The sequence below is a fragment of the Protopterus annectens genome, chromosome 10.part0, assembly GCF_019279795.1.
Source record: "Protopterus annectens isolate FY-2018-M chromosome 10.part0, PAN1.0, whole genome shotgun sequence".
Classification (NCBI taxonomy): Eukaryota; Metazoa; Chordata; order Ceratodontiformes; family Protopteridae; genus Protopterus; species Protopterus annectens.
The window spans coordinates 407,939,970-407,961,087 of NC_056744.1; the positions used below are offsets into that span (position 1 = coordinate 407,939,970).

Sequence of the window (21,118 nt, forward strand, 5' to 3'; positions counted from 1 at the left end):
CAGTTAAAAGAATAAAATAGGAGCTGCACATTAATGGCAAAATCCAAACATTTAGTTATAAGTGGTGTGTGCGTATCGTTTGAAGAAAACACCTACATTAAAAACTTTCAGTCCCTGGTTCAGTTCGTTGTGGCCAGAAGAGCCAGTTTAACACTTAATATTGCTGCGATGTTGTAGGTAGAAAGGGTAGTAGGAGCAGGGTGCAGTGAACAAGGCACTCAATACCAGGAGCGGGGCAGCTGCTTTTGCACTTCAGTCTCCAGTTTTTTTATTAACAAAATTAGAGAGCAAACTTTTAGCATAAGTCAATTACATTCATCCTGGCTATGTGCAAAGACCCCTTCATTGCACCCTCTGTCATTGCCCTTACAAGCCTTCATAGACACATAGACAGTAATATAGCCTTTGGCCATCATGTATTTACAGTAGTGAAGAAATCGTTCTATGTTGAGCAGCTTATAAACAAAGATAAGGCATGTACGTCCAAGGAAGTAATTCTTCCACTGTATTCCATATTCGTCAGAACTATCTTTTTTTTTTTTTTTTTCAGAACACAAACATTCCTTTATTTTATTTTTATTCCGACAATTAATAACTGTATAGCTCAGGTGATCACGACTTAAGCCTAAACAGGCACTGTACTGTATAGTACACTCCAAAATCAGTTGAAAAACAATATCGTTTACAAAATCAAGATAAAATAATGTAGTAGACACGAAACAATAAAAGTAATATATTAATAATTGTTTTTTTTTTTTAACAAGAAACATCTTTATTAAATTATCATGTATAACATAAGCAATCTTGCATTTATATAAATGAAAATAAACCATAGAGACACAATCTCAGTTGCAAACATTATATGTTACAAACCATGCCGACACAACTGTAGCTGCAAACATTATACCTTACTTGTAATATATCCGGTCATTGTCAGTCAACCATTGGATAGCTCATTCAATTCCTGCCTTCTTTCAAACCTCTTTCCTCCTCTGCATGTATTGTTCTCACAATTCTCATTTTTTTCCTATGTAATTTGCGCCTACCCTTTTCTAAAGATCCCAGTTCCAATTATTTTATCCCTGTTGCTATCTTTGCTACTTCTAGTAAAGTTGGTTTAGACTTTGATTTCCATTTTCTACTAAATCGCTTTTTTGGCAACCATCATAATTAGATTTAGCAAGGCCTTACTATATCTAAGCAGTTCTGGTTCTGTATCATAGCTCAAAAAAATAATTTCTCTAGTTACTCAAATTTGCTCAACCAGCATCTCTGACAGAGGAGTCTGCCAGGAATCATTAAAGTCTGCCAACTCATTACACTTCCAAAAAATATGCTCCCGTATATCTCTCTCTTCCTCATCACACCTCCAGCAGTTGCTGTCTACCTGATGAATAAAAATACCTATGTAAACACTTCCAAGAAAAGATCCTAAATCTTCTAGATTCTGTTGCATGTATGGGAGACATACATATATCCCACCATTGTTTCTTTGTGAATTGCTTATCCAATCTCTCTTCTCATGCCTTCCTAACCTCTTGTGATTGATTCTTATAGTTATTATGCAATATTTAATGTTGTTGTGTCTTTTTGTTTTTTCCCGGTTAGGGGTCGCCACAGCAGAACTCCGGTCCGCTAATGATTGGCAGTAGATTTTTACGTGCCGAGTTGCCGGCCCTGATGCACAACCTTCAATGAAGGTATGCCCATTCACGCATGTCTCCACACAGAAGACGCTCTAGCTGAAAATCGAACAGGACAACGTCTTACTGTGAGGTGACAATGCTACCGCAGCACCACCACAAACTCTACCAATTATTCCTTTCTTAATGACAACTTCTGTTCTAGATTCTGCTAAAACCTCTACCAGTGCTGGTCTTTCATTTAGGACCATCCTATTTCTTTCTCTTTGCCAATACTCTGATATCAATCCTTGATAGGGAAGCCAGTCTCTAACCTGCAGTCTAAATAAGTTCTTGGCATCTTACCATTCTATTAACTTGCCCTCTATAGTTATTTGTTCCAAATACTTTGGTTCCTTTGCCAGTTTTCTCCAATATATTCCAGCCCCCCTCGTGCATATTGTCTGTATCCCTAATGGTTCTTTTGCCAGTTTTCTCCAATGTATTCCAGCCCCCTCTTGCTTATTGTCTGTATCCCTAATTGCAGTCATCCCTATCATCAGAATGTCCTTTCGCCATTCCCATGTTGGCTTAATTCTTAGAATACTTTCTCCTACTTTGAGTATGGTATTCCGAATGATTATTGTTGTTCTTCTTAAAGGTCTGCATCCAAAATCCCAATCTCGCCTTGTTTCTTGAGCTTCCCTCCTGTTTCATCATCTTTTTTTCCACTTTGAATTATAGTTTTCTGCTTGTGCTAAGTATAGGAGTCTTAACTGTGTTGTCTGAAATACCCCCTCAACTCTGCCCTGTTCTGTTGAAAAAGTAAGCTTATCCCCACTTGACTTTTGCCGTCTTCCTCTCCCAGATGAAATCCTTCAGCTGTTTATTGATTGCTATCCACAACTTCACCTCGGTTTGTTAAATATATGCCTGAACTGTGTATAACCCTAAAGGGACTAAAAACATTTTAACTGCTTGTATCTTCCTATCGACATCCATATAACAGAGCTTCCATTTTCTCAATGTTTGTATTAACTTTTGTTTAGTCTCTTCCCACTTATCCTTAGCTGCTACACCAGTATCATTTTTAATCCATACTCTAAATTATGTCCCCATAAGTATAGATATTGCTGATCCAGTTCATATGTGAGTACATAATTTACAGCTATTGCTTTTGTTTTAGCTTAATTCATTTTGTATCTCAAAAAGGTTTGTAACTGCCTCAATATGTTCTACAGCACCGTAATGTCCCTTTATGGTTTTGTCAGGTATAAAATAATATCATCTGCAAATAGACCCAGCTTTTCTTGACTACCATACCAACTATATTCTTAAATTTCTGATTCCCTTATTTTCTTTGTCAGTGGTTCTAAATATAATGCAAATAACAGGGGAGAAAGGACACCCCTGCATGATTCCTCTGCTCAAGCAGAGATTATCAGAGAGGACCCCACCCACTTTAATTTTTGCCTCTGAGCTCTCATATATCCTGCAAATCAACCTTATAATTTTATCAGAGAATGCAAACGCTTCCATTGCTCTGCTCATAAAGTCCCAGTTTACTCTGTCAAATGCTTTCTCTGCATCAAAGACCCACCAACAACAATGGTATTTTCTTACATTCTGCTTCCCTCTGAATCATCACTGTTCTGTTAATGTTGTCACATTTTTGCCTCCCCTCCGCAAAACCACATTGATCCATATCTATCAATTTTGAGGTAACGTTTGCCATTCTTTTAGACATTATAGACATAAACACTTTATAATTGTGATTTAGTATTGCAATTGGGCCTGTGTGAAGTTGTATCTGGTGGGTCTTTACTGTTTTTAGGTATTACAGCTACCACTGCTTTCTTCCAGGATGGTGGTACTTCTCCTCCTGTTAAAATACTGTTAAACAAAACCTTCCAGATCTTTCAGTTTTTTTCTCTCCGAACTTCCACAGGAATACCATCTATTTCTGGAGACTTTCCTGTAGATTGGTTATATTCTTGATTTCCATATTTCTCTGCTTTATACACACATTTATAGAATTTCCAAAATATTTCTAATACTTTTACAGGATCCCTTGTTATCTTCCTTGTTATAGGCTCCCTAAGCTTGATGACAGCCCTTTTCTACTTTCTGTTGCCTGAGTTGTTGTGCTAAAGGTTTTTGTGCTCTAGAGTTATTATCAAAAAACAGTTGGTTAAAAATAATCTTTCTAAACTCATGCATATTATTGAGGTAATCCCTTATTTTCTGTTTAGCATTCTGCAGTTGCTCCTCTTCTTGTTCTGTGAGATTCCCCCTAGTTTGCAATACTTTAACATTTGTCAGTCCCTCAAAATAATTCTTGTTACTTCCTAAGCATATCTCCCATTCTTTTATTTCCACTGTTTTTAAACTCTACTTTAATTTTATCCCACTCTCTAACTATATTTTCAGAAGAATTTTCTCTTCTCTAATAGCTCATGAATAATTTCCAGTATCCATTCCTTAAATTCCTCTCTTTTCAACAGATAGGTGGGAAAGTACCAGTGTTTCATTTTTATTTCATTACCCTATGTTTTATTAGTTATTATTGGCGCATGATCTGAAATAGGTATAGGGTGCATCTCAAGCCCTCCAATTAAATGCACATGTTCCTGTGAAATGTAAATTCTGTCTAGCCTAGACCAGTTTTTGTATCTTGGGAAATAATATGTAAATTCAGTCAGCACTCCTAGTATTGAATTCACATCTTCCATGCCAAATGTTTTCATAAAAAACTACCCTCCTTTGTTATATTTCTCTTCTGCCCACCCCCCTCCATCACATCTTCACTGTTGCAAACCAAATTCCAGTCCCCAACTATAAGTAATATTCCTTGCTGAAAGCTGATTATTTCTCTCAGAATTTTCTTAATCTCCATTACAGCAGTTTTTGATGGAATATCAATACATATCAGTGTAATCCTCCTCCCTTGCCAGTATTCCCATATTGCTACAAATCTACCATTATTGTGTTTTTTATCCTCTTGTATTACTATTGAAACTCCTCTTGCAGTTAGTATAAGTGTTTCTCTCTTCCTTTGCCCCAGGTATTCCACTGAATAACCACCCTGAAAACCTTTCTTTATCAAATTCATATGTTTAGTTCTTTTCCAAGTGTATCTCCTGTAGCAAAGCTGTTTGCACTATATTTGTAAATATAGTTCACTGCTCTTTCTTTTTTTAATTTATCTGTGAGACCATTAGTGTTTAAAAATATTATGGAAAGAATCATATTCTTCAGAGATTATTATTACCACTTTTTATGTGTAACAGCTTTTTTGTTAAATGTCTAGTTCCAGCTTTTGTGTTTCATGTATGCACTGTTTGGCAGGTTAATCTTTTATATGATTGTTTCTTGTCATCCCCATTTCAGCCTATGTCACATGTTTTGGAACTTTTTGTTTGAAAACCCTCAAACAGAAATACACACATGCATACACACACACACACACACACACACACACACACACACACACACACACACACATGCACACACACAATTACCCCCTAAAACCTATTAACTTGATAATAACACACAAAGCATAAAAGTCCTTGTGGTTGTTAGCCTAGTAAACACCAATAAACCTATTTACTCACGAATACCCACTCCTTTACTTTTGGCCACACTGCTAAGATACCCATATTGAGCTAGTGAGGTCAGATCCTAAGCTGTCTCTCCTTCCCTGCATTTGCTAGTTTGTTACATGGTACAAACTCCAGACTGTGATCCCTGCCTTATATTGTGGTCCTGTCCAACTTAGCAGGAGGGTGGGATTGTCATTTGACAATGTGCATGTGCATCCATGTGAGATGCTAAGATTTTCAGCTTTCTTGAATGGGGATAATAACCGCAACCCACAGAAATTAGTAACTGAAGAGCTACAAAGCCCTTTGTGTATCTTCTTTTCTGTCTTTGCTTGGGGAAACTTGTCATCTCGATCACTTGTGATGCACATGCTGTGTGCACATAACCTGGAAAGTTGAAATGAATTTGTAGTTCGTCATAGCAGGACTAATCCCTGAAAAGAACATTATTTGATTAAGAAAACTGAACATTACCTTGAGGTGGTTTTATTATTATTATTATACTTGAAACCGGATGACCTCACTGATAGTCTACAGTTTTTTTAAAGGGTGGCCCAAAAATACATTTGGGTTTAGTGACATGGGGATGAAATGACATAATGATAATAAGCTGAAGACCACAGTATGAATTTTAACATCTTATTAACATCCAGATGCATGCCACATGACCCAAAGCAAGTCACTTAACCCAACAGAATTACTTTCTGTCATGTTTCTTATCAGCAAAACCAACAAAGCTTGGTATCCTCAAAAGTAAGTACAGTTACTTGAGAAATGGGACTCTGTTACTAAGTTATTGTGCTTATTGTACTTAATATATGCTTATTACAGAGTTACATCTACTTGCTATTGAATATGTAAAGAAAGAAGACATTATGAGTTTTTCTCAGAGTCTAATGTAAAATATTGAGAAAAATATATTGGATATACATATAATCTTTTTCTTTAAACTGTTTAATTACTAGGATAATTTCTAGGTGTGAGTATTGCTGTATTTCATATGTTATTTTCTTAATTCTGCTGCCACAGATTTGTGTGTCGAACTTACGATGTTCGAGACCACAAGGTAAGAATGCTTCTGCTGTCTTCTTTCAAGCTTGTAGCTGAGGAATTTAAGCCTTGATCTCCATGACCTGCAGAAGAAAAATACAAAAACTTTCTGTGATATTTCAGTAGTCTTCTGTTTCTTTGGCATGAACTGCATCTATAGAAGGGACATTATATGTTCTTATCGGATTCGTATCATTTCACTGAAACCCATTTCACTGAGACCAAATCACCTAAAGTTAATTTCACCTAAAACTCATTTCACTGACAAGTAGTACTTTAGGGCAAGTCAAAGGTATATGTCCTTTTCCCCACTGAAGTGCGATCCTGGTGTTATTATATATAGTTAGGAGGGGTGTGCGGCGTAGCCCCCCACTAAATTTGGTTTTCTGTTGTCTGGTTTTATTTTACATTATTTGGTAAACGTGAACTACTAGGAGGGGGGGGCTATGCCCCCCACACACCCCTAACTATATATATATATATATATATATATATATATATATATATATATATATATAGGTTCATAGGTTGGTACTAGGCTATCTGCCCGAAGGCATATATTAGCCAGCCACGCTAAGCGGTATTCACGCCTTTAGTAGTTCCCTAGACCCTTGTACTAGCAGCTAGTACCCTTGGCCCCTATCTAGTAGTACTGTTGGTGTGATCCCCGGTGTGTACTTTCTGTTACCCATCCACTCATCAAGGTTCCTCTTGAAGAATGATAGTGAGGGGCTCTGTCTTATGTAGATCAGGACCCTGTTCCATAGTAAGGGAAGTTTCTGCGAAGGGAATCTATCCCTCCAGCATGTTCTATTCATTGTTGTGTTGAGGTTTATATCCCTAGAGCATGTAGCTCGAGTAGATTTGGTTTTGCTAAGATGGAGCATGTTCAACAATTCTGGGTTGGACATGGCTCTGTACGTTAGACAGAGATCGCCTCTGAGAAAGCGGTATGCAACAGAGAACAGTCTTAGCTTTTTCAATCATGCTGCATAGGGCAACTGTTTGAGGCCAATAATCCTCTTGGTTAGGTACCTCTGTGGTCTCTCCAGCTGCTGGAGATGTCTAGCCAGGTACATTCCAATTGGTGCATTGTACTCAATAATGGGTCTGATGAGGGAAGAGTAGAGGGGCACCGTTACATCCCTAGATCTTGATTCAAACCCTTTTGTGATCAGATGGGTCACATAGAAGGATTTTCTAACCACTTTGGCAACATGGTTATCGGAGGAAAGCTGACTATCTACTTGGGTCCCTAGATCCCTTATTTCTTCTTCAGGTTTCAGGGGATTACCTCCTATATTGTAATTTGCGGGTACTATGTTTTTTCCAAAGGGGATTACTAAGTATTTTTTTGCATTTAGCTTGAGACCATGGCTTTGACACCATGCATCAGTCTCATTTAGGCCCTTCTGGAGGACCTCCATGTCAGCCGGAGACTCTGTTATAGCACCCAGTTTGCAGTCATCCGCAAACTTAGTCAGCTACAGCCCTTCCGTGCTTGCCTGTACTTCTGAGAAGTATATGCCAAACAGGAGGGGCCCCAGGACAGAGCCCTGAGGCACATCACTCGTTACTGGTCTGGATTAGGACATAGATCCCGCTACTCTTACTTTATGGGATCAGTCTGAGAGCCAGTTTGCGATCCAGCTTGTGACGTAAGGGTTTATGCCCAGGCTGGTGAGCTTATGAATAATACCTGAATGGGGAATGGTGTCAAATGCTTTAGCAAGGTCAAGGTAAGTCGTGTGTACCTCCTTTCCCTTATCTGTAGCCTGAGTAATTGTCTCAAAGAAATCCACCAGCTTCAGGAGGCATGATCTGCCCTTGATGAAGCCGAATTGTGTGGGGTCCAGCGACTGGAGGTTCCCAATCTCTCCATTTATGAGTTCCATAATGATTCGCTCCATAGCCTTACAGATCAGACTGGTCAGGCTTATTGGTTGGTAGTTCCCAGGGTCAGTTGTGGCCCCACCCTTGTGTAGCGGGACCACCATTGTCATGCACCATTCTATGGGCACATATCCTGTGGAGAGGCTGAGAGTGAACACGGTATTAAGATGCGGGGTTAATTCCTTTTGGAGCTCGCATATGACACAGCCTGGGACACCATCTGGTCCCATGGAGGCAGTGTTTTTAGCTTTAGATAGAGCCTTGTTAACCAACGTATCAGTAATAATTGGACTTACACAATCCCCTGGAATGGTAATAGGCCCTGTAGGTGGTGGTGGTGGTGTGGGGGGGGGGTTTGCACTGAACCTGTCAGATAAGATGTTGACAATGTCAGAAGGGTCAGTGTATTTTGTTCCATTTTGTACTAGCTCAGAACAGACCTGAGTGTTGCCATTTAGGTTTTTGACGTAGCCATAGAAGGCCTTATAGTTATCCTTGGCATCCTTGGCAACTTTCTTTTCAAAATTAGCTTTAGTTGACTTGATGAGGGCCCTCAATTTCTTACTAATGCTGATCAGGGATGATTTTTCTACTTGAGATTTGGCCTTTTTTTTGTATAAGTCTCCTCCTTTTATCGTAAAGTTTGCTTATGGCTGGGGTCCACCAGACTGGTTTCTTCTTGCTTGAGGAAGAAGTCTTGGTTTTATTTGGGATAGCATGGTCCATGCAATCCTGAAGATGCATATAGAGTGCCTTGGTGTAGGATTCCGCATCCTGGATATCATTATCCTTCTGCAAGGGAATAGTGAAGCTTTCCACTTCGGATGCAAGTAGTTTGAAGTTTGCTTTGGAAAGGTTTTTGACTATGGTTTCTTTGACTGGGGGAGGTGGAGGGGTGAGGATGTCCAGGGTTATCAGTTTGTGGTCGGATCTGACCAAGGAGGAGTGATAACGGGTGTGGTACAATGGGCGCCCATATTTGTGATGATTAAATCCAATATGTTGTCTCCTCTAGTGGGGGAACATACTAGTTGTTCAAGGGCATTTGAATTTATAAATTCTATGAATCGCTGAGCATAGGAGTTGGAACATTGGTAGTTCGCCAAGTCTATACCAGGGTAGTTGAAATCACCCAAAATTATGGTGTTTGGTAGGACCTTTATATATTCCAATGTCTCAAGGAATACAGAGTGAGCATCTTGGGACATGGTGAGCGATCTATAACCGGCTACGACTTGAAATGGGGTTTTGCCTGCTGATAGTTGTGCATGGATGATCTCTGGGGCATCATGCTGCGCTACTAACCTAGGGATATGGATATCCTTGATGAATATGGATACACCTCCGCCCTTTGTACTGCGATCCGGTAACTGAGGCCAGAAGGTATGATATGAATTGTAACCTGGCAGTGCTGGGGTGCTCTCTTGAGCCTTGAACCAGGTTTCCGTCACTGCACAAACATTGATTTTCTCCATGCTGAGGAGAGCCTAGAGTGTGTGCATTTTGAGGTTGAGACCTCTGGCGTTGAGTAGCATTACCCTTAGTTTTGGTTACCTGTGCTGGTTATGGTGGTTGGTTTGTACTTTGAGCCATGCGTAAAAAAGGCACTATGGGGACGGCAAGAGCCTTGGCCAGTATTCAAAAACCTAGGGGTGACAGGTGCAGCCCATCTCTGGCAAAACAGCGAGGCTTGTCTATCATGTCATCCCAGGTAGACAGACACTGGATCCCCTTAGAGTGACACCAGAAGCTTAGCCAATTGTTGAAATTGATCATTTTGTCTTTGTATTGTGGTATCATTCTAGGTGAAGGTAGTATGCTACTCAAGGTCAGGGTCATACCAGCTTGGGCTACATGATCAGAGAGCTCCTCAATGTCTCTTTTCATGTAGTCCAGGGAGGTACGTCTTAGATCATTCACACCAACATGTACAATGACAGTGTCATACTTGTACTTGTTCTGGAGTGACCTAAGTGCCTGTGTTATGTGGCGGATCCGAGCACCCGACAGGCAGCTGACAGTAACCTTCTCCTTGTTCATCCTGGTGAGTGGAACATCTGTGTGCCTTACTATAGAGTCTCCTATTACTAGCATGTTAGGTATGGTGTTTTGCCTTAAGGGCTGTTGTGAGGCACACTGGTGAGGTGAATTATGTGTTTTCTGGCTTGTGTTTGGGGGTGCAAGTTGCTTGCTTGTCTGCTTTGGAGGGCACTGTTTCTTTTTCAGATTGGTACCTAGTGCCTCCGAATATGTTTTTGTGTATTTATGCATATGTTTTGCCGGTGCTTGTTTTGTAGATTCATGTGTGACAGGTGGTGTGATGCAAGTGTGTCCCTTATCCTCTTGACTGTCTGTTACAGTCATGGGTTGAGAGCTCTTAGCCTCCAGTTTGGCTGTGTATTTGCATCTCTCACAAGTGTTTGTGTCTAGAGGTAAGAGGAGAGGGTTGTCTGTATACATGAGGCAGTTGTGACATTGCCTCAGGATGCCCAATTCCACCAGATGAACTGGAGAGTACACCTGAAGCTGACCTCTGGACATGCTTTGAAGAGTAAATTGAACTTAAGTCCTGCGGACGATCGAGGGTCTTATGCTATATTATAATAGTGCTGTCTAAGAAATTTGGAGAATAATAGTGCTGTCTAGATTAGGACAAGTGCTGAGTGCTGTTTTGCAAGTGCTGCAATAAGAGCAGCTGATCCTAAGCACTTGAGTTGAGGCTTGCCTAGTTCTAAGGGAAAATTTAAAGCGCAGACTTTGTGGGGCCGGGAATAGTATACCCCAGCTAACCTGTGCTACCCGACGCTGCTCTGTGCGCAAGATCACGCAAAAAGGGAGTTGCAGGGTTTTTCCTCTAGATAAATGAGGAAAGTGAGTACAAGAGCTGTTTTTCTCTAAGGAAGTGAGAAAAGTAAGTACAAAAACTTTTTCCTCTAGGTAATGAGGAAGATAGTGCTATAGTAATTTAGTAGCTTATTTAGTGCTTACAAGTTCTGAACAAGTGCTGAGCATGAACAAGCAAATTTAAGTGCTAAAACTAAGAATCTGTATCTGCACTAGATGAGTTACAGGACAGAAACAAGTGCAAATACAGGCTTTCAAATCAGAAAGTTGAGAGCGATGGAAGAGATTGCCCAAACGGCCAATAACTACAAATTCTGGGCCAGAACCACTGGCAGGTTACCTAGTGCTTACCACTCCCACTGATAAGCTAGAAGGCTTCCCTCCAACACAGAAAGGCTTGGGGGACTCGGAAGCTTACATACAGTCTTGGATACAGCAAATCTGTATCTGGAACACTAGTTACAGGAAAGGTAGGAAACAGGCTTACAGTTTTTTTTGTTTTTACAGAAAAATAGCAAAAACAGTAGTAAAAAACAATTCACATGCAGTGCAAGCTAGCACACTTGACTATGCAGCAATATTAGACCAAACGCAGTTTAAAAAATGCAATTAAATTAAAAAGGACTAAAAGCAAGTGCAGAAAGAGTTCATTAGGTAGAATGTGGTAAAGAGATGGGACGGGGGAGTGTCCCAGATCAAATCTACAGGGGGTGGGCAACTGCAAAAGCCACCAAATTTAAACTACAAACCAAAAATAGGGAGGGTGGGTGGGACAAAACAGTTTCAACAGAGATCTAAGCAAAAACTAACAGTACAAACTTTAAAACCAAAAAAATATTCTCAGCTCTGTATATTTGCCGATCAGTCTCTCAGAACAGTGAGACAACAGTTTCAACACAGATCTAAGCAACAATTAAACTCTATAACCAAAAAAAATATGCTCAGCTCTGTATAATTGCAGATAATATGTAAGGCAGTCTCTCAGAACACAGGTATATATACTAACACCAGGATCAAACTACATTGGGAAAAAGAACGTGTACCTTTGACTTGCCTTAGAGTATTACTTGTCAGTGAAATGAGTTTTAGGTGAAATGAACTTTAGGTGATTTGGTCTCAATGAAATGGGTGTCAGTGAAATGATCTTTCAGTAAAGTGATAAGAATCCGTTCTTATCATATGCAATTAAAACATGTTGTTACACTCACTAACCTGGCACTGAACATCTACCACTGGCCTGGTGAGTATATGAACCATTCTCAGTATACCTGGGTCAGGATTATAGACGAGGAAGCAATGTTAACATCTGATATTGCTTCATTTCACATCCACTTGGAAAAGAAATGTGGAAAATTCAGAATGTGTGCAATTATAATAGCTCCTGTGACAGTGTCTCCATCATATTTTGACATCTGTGACATCTGTTTGATCAGTCATCTGCTGATTGGTAGCTTTATTTTTAATCTGATAAATGAGACTGTATCAGCTTAGATCACTGAGCCAGTGGTACATAGCTCAGAAAATCCACTGTGGGTGCAAGACATTCCTTCTGTAGCCAGGGGGAATGTGTTTTTTGGCGGGGTTATGACGGTGAAGTTACAAGTGACTACCCCTGTTGAATAATTACTTTAGCAGCCATACGTGCATAAAAAATAGTTCACAGAAGGTGAAACACAAAATATGGAATGCATCTAGGGACAAAAGACCTCCACAAGCCTAAGTAGCACTAATTACACACTTCTATAGATGAAACTGTTTCTACTACTGCTTTTTTATCTGCATTTTGCTTAACTGTATAGTCACAAACAAATGTGTACTTGTTATATACTTAATACTCTTAAAAGTATTTGTTGACTTGAACTTTTGTAATGTATTTAATTATATTCTTTCTATTTGTGCCTGAAATACTTTGCTTAACCCTGTTTTTACATTTTTTAAGCTACTCCCTCCTCCTCTTCCTTTCTAGTATAGTGAAGTTTAAATACATCCAATCACTGATCCCCTGTAATCTCTCCTGAAAGCATTGGAAACTCTGAATGAACTTTCCACCTACCACCAGTCACAAAAAAAACCTTCTCAGAGAAATAAAATGCATTAATTATACAAGCTACGTGTACTATTTACTACACTACCTTTTTTCTTCTGTGTCTTCACAGGCCAGCCAGCTTCCCAGAATAGCCAGCAGCCAACCTGCCTGCCTTTTTCTTTTCCTTCTTCTTGGCCCTCTCTTATAGCCTTTTTTATCCAACTGATCTCTCTTCTCTCTCTGATTCCTCCTCCTGTTAGATCCCTGGAGCCTGTTTCCCTAATAGGCTTGCTACCAATCCTCTAGGTACATCCTCTATCTTCTTTGGCTTCTTCTATCCGTTTGCATTTCTCTCATATAGCCTTACTATTCCAATCCTGCCATCTAGTTTTGCTTCTACTTTTTTCTCTCACCTCCTCTATCTATCACCTCTTTCACCCCTTTATATATCTTTTTTAACCTACTTTTTCTCTCTCTAGCTTTTCCTCTGCTTCCATACTTACCCTTCTTGCATACTTCTTGTTCCTCTATTACACACATAAAATCCCTGCTTCTCACTCTTTTACTTCTCTCTGACACCAGTAGTCCTGCTTTCTCACTCGGGGCCCTGCTGGCCTCCCACCTCTCACCCCGCCCTCCCATCCCTACCTTTATACCCCTACTAGACTACAGTTCACACCCCTACATATCTCACAACAAACACTACAAAACAACCCAACACTAAACACACACACCAACAACCAAAAATCTCCCAATCTCCCTATCTAACAATTCACCAACCTACAACTAATATACCTTAAACCCTATCTACTTCCTTCTCTACCTCTATTACCTTACAACTACATACCAATCCTTACTCCACTCTAAGCATACAAAATACAGCTATCAATATCATCTCTTATAATTCTCTACATCCTAGCCTCTCATGAATATCTTCTGAATACCCTTATTCAATTACCTCTAAGTACATCACTACTAGTATATCACCTTTATTCATTCCCCTCTAATCTGCTAAGTACTCAAAACTATCCACTCTCTCAATACCATCTCTCTTTAACACACATGTAAAAACTATCAACAACCAAATACCATAGAATAGCTCACTTTAAGTTAAATATCAATCAAAATACCTAATAGCTCCTCTCTTCTCTGTTAGATCCATCAATCAAAACTAATTAGACTCCACAGCAAATAAAAACAAAACACACACCCCATACTAGATAGAAACATCATCTCTAAAACTTTACATAAAGCACAAGATAAAAGATAAATCTCATCTCAGTACAAGAAGTATTTGTAACTCTCTAGTCAAATCAATGCAAACCTTGAAACCCATCAATTAGATAAATTCAAACTAACTATCTCCTTGAAACTAACTCCAAAAATATGAGATAAATAAATTAGGCTAAATGGCTATTATCAACTTCACATGATGTTGGCTCAACCTTCTCCACCTAGCTATATCCAACATCAACACAAACAGTGACTACTGGATCTCTGACTTTCTTCAAAACAAAATAATGCTAGTATTAGGTACAAAAACTCCAGAGTCAATTCTTTCTAAATAATACCTTGATCATAACCACTCCAAACCCTCCTGGAAAAAACACCAAGCTCTCAGTACTAAATGTGCAATCTCCTCCAGTGCACCTCTCATCCTACCTCGAACCTCAAATTTCAATCATCAATTGGTTTATCCCCTCAATTTAACCCTCCTCCACATAAACCTTTATGGCTTTAAAACAACTCATTAGCAGTAACCCAAGAACCCATAAAACCAACAAAAGGAACCCATAATGAAGCTAACTTCTTACTATGATCCCCCAACAAACCTATCAGTTAAATCATCCTAGATGATCCTCTTGACCATACTCCTTACAAATAATCCAGGCTCGTCATACCTAGCCTTGATCCCTACCACCTAACCTCACGATCAATCACAATTCACCATCAAAACCTCTTGCTCAAAACCACCTTTAGAAATGTCCCAACTAAAAACTAATTCAACTAAGATCAGTCAACTCTGACTTTAATTCATTGCTCTATCCATACTAGACCAAAAACCATCTTTAAAATTAAGCACTATTAGAAATTCTAAATTCAACAGCATACTAGATACACAACAATAATAAGCAAAAAATCACTCCCCAAAATAAATCCTGGAATAAATGGGAACAACCTAAGATCCTAGTCAGCTATTCCAAACACTACCTGCATACAATATGCAGATGATTCCAATTCAAACAATTGCTCTCTCCTCTCAGACTGAACTCCTGTCACTGCCAAGACAAGTTTCCTGTTTTGCACTGGTTCTGATCCCTGCTTACCCTCAACCCCAAGAAAACAAAGTTACTATTGTTCTCACCTACCCACAAATCAAACTAAAAATTTCTACTCTTCCTCTATTACTTCCTCTGATAACACTCTCCCTATTCTACCTACTATTAGGTTCCTCCTTAACTCCTCCTCACACAACATCCTATGGACATATGTAAAAAAAAAAAAAAAAAAAAAAAATATTGTTGAGAATATATCTATAGTAAATAAACTTTGTTTAATATCAGCAATGTGTCAGAAGGAAAAAGGAAAGACATGGGGGAATCTGATTTATTTAGATGCTGTTAACATGAGATGTCATGTGAGAAGTTAGGAAAGGCAGAAGCCGTTGAATTTGGGTAGAGGCTTTGTTGCGTCAGAAACTGGCTAGAACAAATCAGGTCTTGTTAAAAGTAGTCATAAAATAGGGATGTGCCCCTTGTGGTTGTGCAGCTGAGTACAAAGTATTTGACAGATGACACACAGTTGTGGTATAGAGGGCAGTAGAGTTTGTTGAGTTTTGCAAGAAGGTACACAAAAACTGTAGCTTTCTCAGAAGTGCTAGCTCTTTCATGTGCAGAGGAAGGAAATTAATTTAGTGACTGAGGAACAGGTACTTTGAGAAGGAAATAGAAAAGTATGTGTGTAGGAAAGCTATATAGAAGGATCAGAGAGAACTGCCTGCATCTACACATGGACTAGAAGGAAGCTGTCAAAGATAGATTGGAAGTTGGATTCAAACAAGAATGTCTTTGGATTATACTGCCTGGGGCAGGTGGGGAAGAAGAGATGCATGTGATGCATTTATCTTTAGTATACTGTGGCAGTAGGATAAGTGGGAATGGATAATAACATAAAAAGGAGCAATAAAGGAGAAAAGAGAAGTATGGATGAGAATGAGTCAAGGGCAATGCCGTATTTTACCAGAAGCCTGGGTATAAAAATGAATCCGTTGCAGAGGTTTTCCTTGTAAGGAGACATTGACATTGTAAATGTAACAGAAACATGGCTGCAGTGGTGTTAGGGTGTAAGATAATGTAAACCCTGGACTGAGAACATTCTGAAGAGACAGACTGAATGATGACAGAGGTGGGCTGATACTTCACAATGAGGATGAAATGAAACATACTGCAGAGCTGACTGAAAATAAAGAGAAGACTGGCAGATTGAAATGTTAGTTTCTCATTTGGAGGATGAAGCTTGGGATACTGGTGGGTGGCTGTTAATGTGAGCAACCATATGCAGAAAAATGACTGATGGCATGTTTATGAGATGGGCAGTAAAAAAGGAACTATATTTTTATGGGACTGTAATCCTCCAGCAATGAATTATGAGATGCCTACAAGTAAGAGTGAGAAGTGCAAGGGATCCGCTAGAAGCAGAGGTGAATGACCTACCTAGCAGGTAATGAGAACCCAAGTGTTGACAAGGAAAATTGTTGACCTTGTGCAGATGTTGGGGTGGAAGGGAAGGAGTCACTGGGCTGCAGTATTGCCTTGACCTGGTTCATGATCCCTGGGATGTTGCTGGTGAGTGTCACAAGGGACAAAGGTCTAGGTCTTTTAGAAGATGTGAAGGTTTAGGAAATTCATTGAGAAATGTGATTATCAGGACTGGATGATGGTTAGTTTTGGAATTGCATAGAGTAAAGTGTGACAAAGAGTGAAGTCCTCTTTTATGTGAAGACGTTAGTGGGAAGAAGAGACAATTAATTTCATTAAAGGGAGAGACAATGAAATTGTAAAAAAAAAAAAAAAAAAAAATTGGAGGATGAGAAGTGAAACAGAACATGAAAAAATGCAAAGATGCTCCCCGAAAAATTTAGCAACTCTTCTTAGCCTTGAATGAGATGGCTGAAGGTGGGTAAATTTATTTTCAGATGACTGAACAGTGGATCACTGGTAAAGGAGAGGCGTCATCATTCGTTTCCTCCCCCGACAACTTTGTAAGACACTGAGCTACTGACTGAACCTAAGTTGTCAAGGTCATAGTTACCCATCTATCTTCTACACCACAGAGCTGACTGCATTTCTTGTTCTTGGTTTTTCAACAGTTCTTCATGCCTGTCTGGTAGATGTGCTGTATTCAGTACACTTGCTGTATGTAATTGCTTGTTTGATCTCTATTTCCCATTTCGAATTACTGTGACTAATTGCAAGCCACAACATACAAAATATTTATTTTTAGCGGGGGACAAATCCTCCTGTACTCCTGATCTGAAGACAAGGTCTCATACCATCAGTCTATATGTATGTCAACTCTAGGGTCGCACAAACTTGCAGAAAAGGAAAAAGATGGAAGGCTAAGATAAAACTTGTCTTTTCCTGTGCTCTGAGTTTGTGAATGAAAGCTAAATTGCACACTGTGTGCCATAGTTTGTTTTGACACACTGACATGTTGAGCAGTGAAACCTAGTGATCTTTGTGTGTCAAGTCAACATTCCATGATTCACTGCACCAGCAAGTGTTTACCGTCACTTTCAGATTATTCATCTCTACAGTGACATTCTCTGCAGTTTTGGTGATGCCCTATACCCAGACTTTCTGAATGTGTTTTGCAAGAGTCTGTAGTCTCTTTCACCTGAATGTCATTACCATAGATTTGTTCAAACCTCACATGTATACACTGCTCTTTTGTACATCTGTATAGACTTTTGACCTATAGGCAACTGGTCTGTTTTCTTTTAAGATCACAACTGACATTTATTATTATTTATTATTTACATTTTGTTGACTAGGTTATTCCCACTAGGTCACCAGTCTCTTTTCAGGGAACACCCAAGGTGGTGTTCATGCTGACTAGAAGAAATTTGTATAGGGCACACGGCGAACCTCCCATCTTGTTCTCAGTAAATGTTGTGGTATCTTTTACTTCCACCTGAATTATTACCAATTCAGGCAGACTGGTCGTTGGTTTAACATTTCGTGTAAAGGATGGCACACACAGGAGTATACTGCACATATACAGTGTCAGTACTGGAAAATTAATCTAGGCACCTGGAGTGGAAATGGAACCCACAGCCTTCTTATTTTCCAGCACCAAAATTGAGTGTACTACCGATTGAGGTGCAGTCGCTGCTTGTGAGTTTTCCATCCACAGGATTCACCAATGGCTAAGGGATGTTAAGCTGTTGTTGGCTGTTAAACCCCTCACTGGTTTGATTTGTGACTAACCATAGCCATTGTTGATTGATCAGACCTGTTTCATGTATATTCATTTCAAACTCTAGTGGCTTATCCTGTGGTAACATTATGTGGCCCTCAGCTCACCATATCTTGGGGAGACATATTTTGACAAAATTAGGGTACTGCATTGCATATTAACAGTAATAGTTAGAAACATGCATAGGAGACATTCAGGAAATCCCTTAAAAGTTTGTGAGAAAGCTAGTAATTCAGGTCCACTGTTTGTCCTTAACTGCTAGGTATTTCATATAGCCAACTATCCACTAAGGGGTTTTATTATTTTACTCACCTTATAGAATGCTTCATTCCTTATTTCCAACGCATTGGCTTGTAATCCTAGCACTTGATTGGCCATTATTAATTTTAGTGAGGCATATTTGCACTATTCATCCCTCTACCTGATTTGCCAGTGGCTTCCAGTGGGAAGGCCCATATCCCTTCATGGGACTGGCTAATGATCTACACTGTTTAGTGATGTGTATTTCAGTATCTTACCTTCGATACCTAATATTTTCACCCTCACAGAGTGCTTCTGATTATTGGTTTTAGCAAGGTAGGACATTTCATGCATATAATGTAGAAAGGCCCATAGTTTCCCATCAACATCATTAAGGATTTCACCAATATTTTGACCTAGGCATTATTCTTTGTGTAGCAAGCCCTTCTGTCAGGCTTGAATGCAAAAGGAGGCCTACTATTGTAGCAGCAAAATCCTTTTATCCCCAGCCTTCTAACTATTGTCCATGATGGTGTCTTTGACACTTTGGTAGTCAGCGTGTCAGACTTTTGCAACCTGTCTCCAACAGTGCCAATGGAATGTTCACTTTCACTTTTAAATTTATTTTCATTTCTGTTTTTCCCTTTACTCTAGGATTTCATGTTGCATTACTAGCTAAGTCATAACACAACTTTATCCCTGGCTCCTCAGGGGAGATTGATGTTAAGAGATGGCTAGGGAAATTCTCTACCCCCACCCCCTACGTTAAGGTGACTGTGTCAGGCCCAGCCACATCATTGTTTGGTTTGGACTTTCAACCTTGGATTCATTTTGGCTAGAAGTGTGGCCTAGTCTAATTAACTGCCTCTTATTCTTATTGTCCAGTCAGGGATCTAGTATGGCTATCAATACCCAGGTCAGTAGAGGATTCTTTTTATCACTGTGTTCTACTTAGATTCCTGGTTGTTAATCAGGAAACAGATGGTTCAGTGAGCACTGGATTAATCTATCTCGGCTACATTCAAGATTGACATTCAGTCCCATTATACATGGTTTTCCCCACACACTGTTTCAATCTTATGCTGTTTTTTACTTTTTCCTCCACTTATTCCCCCAAACTGGGCTGTATGTGGAGTTACTGCTTCACAAGTAATTTGGTATGGAGACGTCATAGTGTATCCATTCATTATACTTGACCCCTTTTTAACTGGCTCCCCCTTTTTGTTCCCGTACAAACCCTGCTGTGTAACCCTAATAATTTGTCATTTTCCACTGTACTTATTAACTCCAAAAAGCTTTAAAGCCTCCTGTTAAACAGGTAAGATTGAGCTGCAGTTTTTGCTTTTGGGTTTCCGAGTTGAATCGACCACTTCACACACTTTTAGGGATTGGGCCTTTTTAATTTTCACCTGACTGGAAGAACAGCTGTCTCTTAAATTTTAAATTTAAATTAAAAAATTTTAAGCAGGGTAAAGCACTGCTTCACATGGACCTTTTTCAGACTCATTTGGGAACAATGCCTGCTTAAGTGACTTTTCCAGAATTGCATAGTAGGCAAACAAAGTCTGGCAGGAAACAAACCATACTCTATTGTAAGCAGTTTGCTGACAACTCATATCCTTAATTCTGTGCACTAGCTCTAGATATCTTGACTCTGCCATTCCCCAGAAGTGCTTCACTCTGCATTTCTTTTCTCTAAATTGTAATTGCATTGCCATTACATCTTTAAGGTACCGTTAGAGGTAGGTATCTCCATCTACAAGTATCAAATCGGTTACAGTTCATCTCATCCTGCCTGTTATTTAATTATTAACCTTACCAACTTGACTTCTACCATCATTCAGTTTAGTTTCTCACCAGCCACGTGCACAACAGTATCATGGGTTTACCAAAATTCAGGTAAACCATATCTCCTAGTTTATCTGCCTAATTCAAGCTAGTCATATAATTGTTTCTAAGTGCATATTATGCACATTTTTTACATGTATAGGTTGATAGATAAGTGCTAGGCTAACTACCATTGTGGGCCATTGCCTAGACAGTTTTCCTTTTTTTACTCAAAATAATCTATCCTATTGGGTTATAGATCAGCCTTACTTACCCCATGGTCAATAATTCTATATTACCCCTGATGACAATAACTGAGGTCAAACCGTAAATAATTTGAGGGGACCCATGTATGGGGTGAAGCATTTAGGAGCCACTTGGTCATTGTGAAGACAGTATATCAATCTATACATAGTGTAAAATGTAAAGTAAGGATTTTGCATTCAGCTGTATGCAGTAAAGCTGTGAAATTACATCCAGTTGGTGTGCACTGCATTAAAAGGCTATTACAGATGGTCGGCTTGTAAACTGAAGTT

At 39.3% G+C, this 21,118-nt stretch overlaps 1 protein-coding gene across 1 annotated transcript in view; it reads left to right on the plus strand.

Annotated features, from left to right (window-relative positions):
* The window catches only part of ODR4 (odr-4 GPCR localization factor homolog), a 606,843-nt gene that overhangs the window by 178,733 nt on the left and 406,992 nt on the right, over nt 1-21,118 (plus strand). Inside the window, exon 6 of the mRNA XM_044085317.1 lies at nt 6,254-6,290. Within this exon, the coding sequence (XP_043941252.1) occupies nt 6,254-6,290 (37 nt within the window). The remainder of the gene's footprint in view (nt 1-6,253; nt 6,291-21,118) is intronic.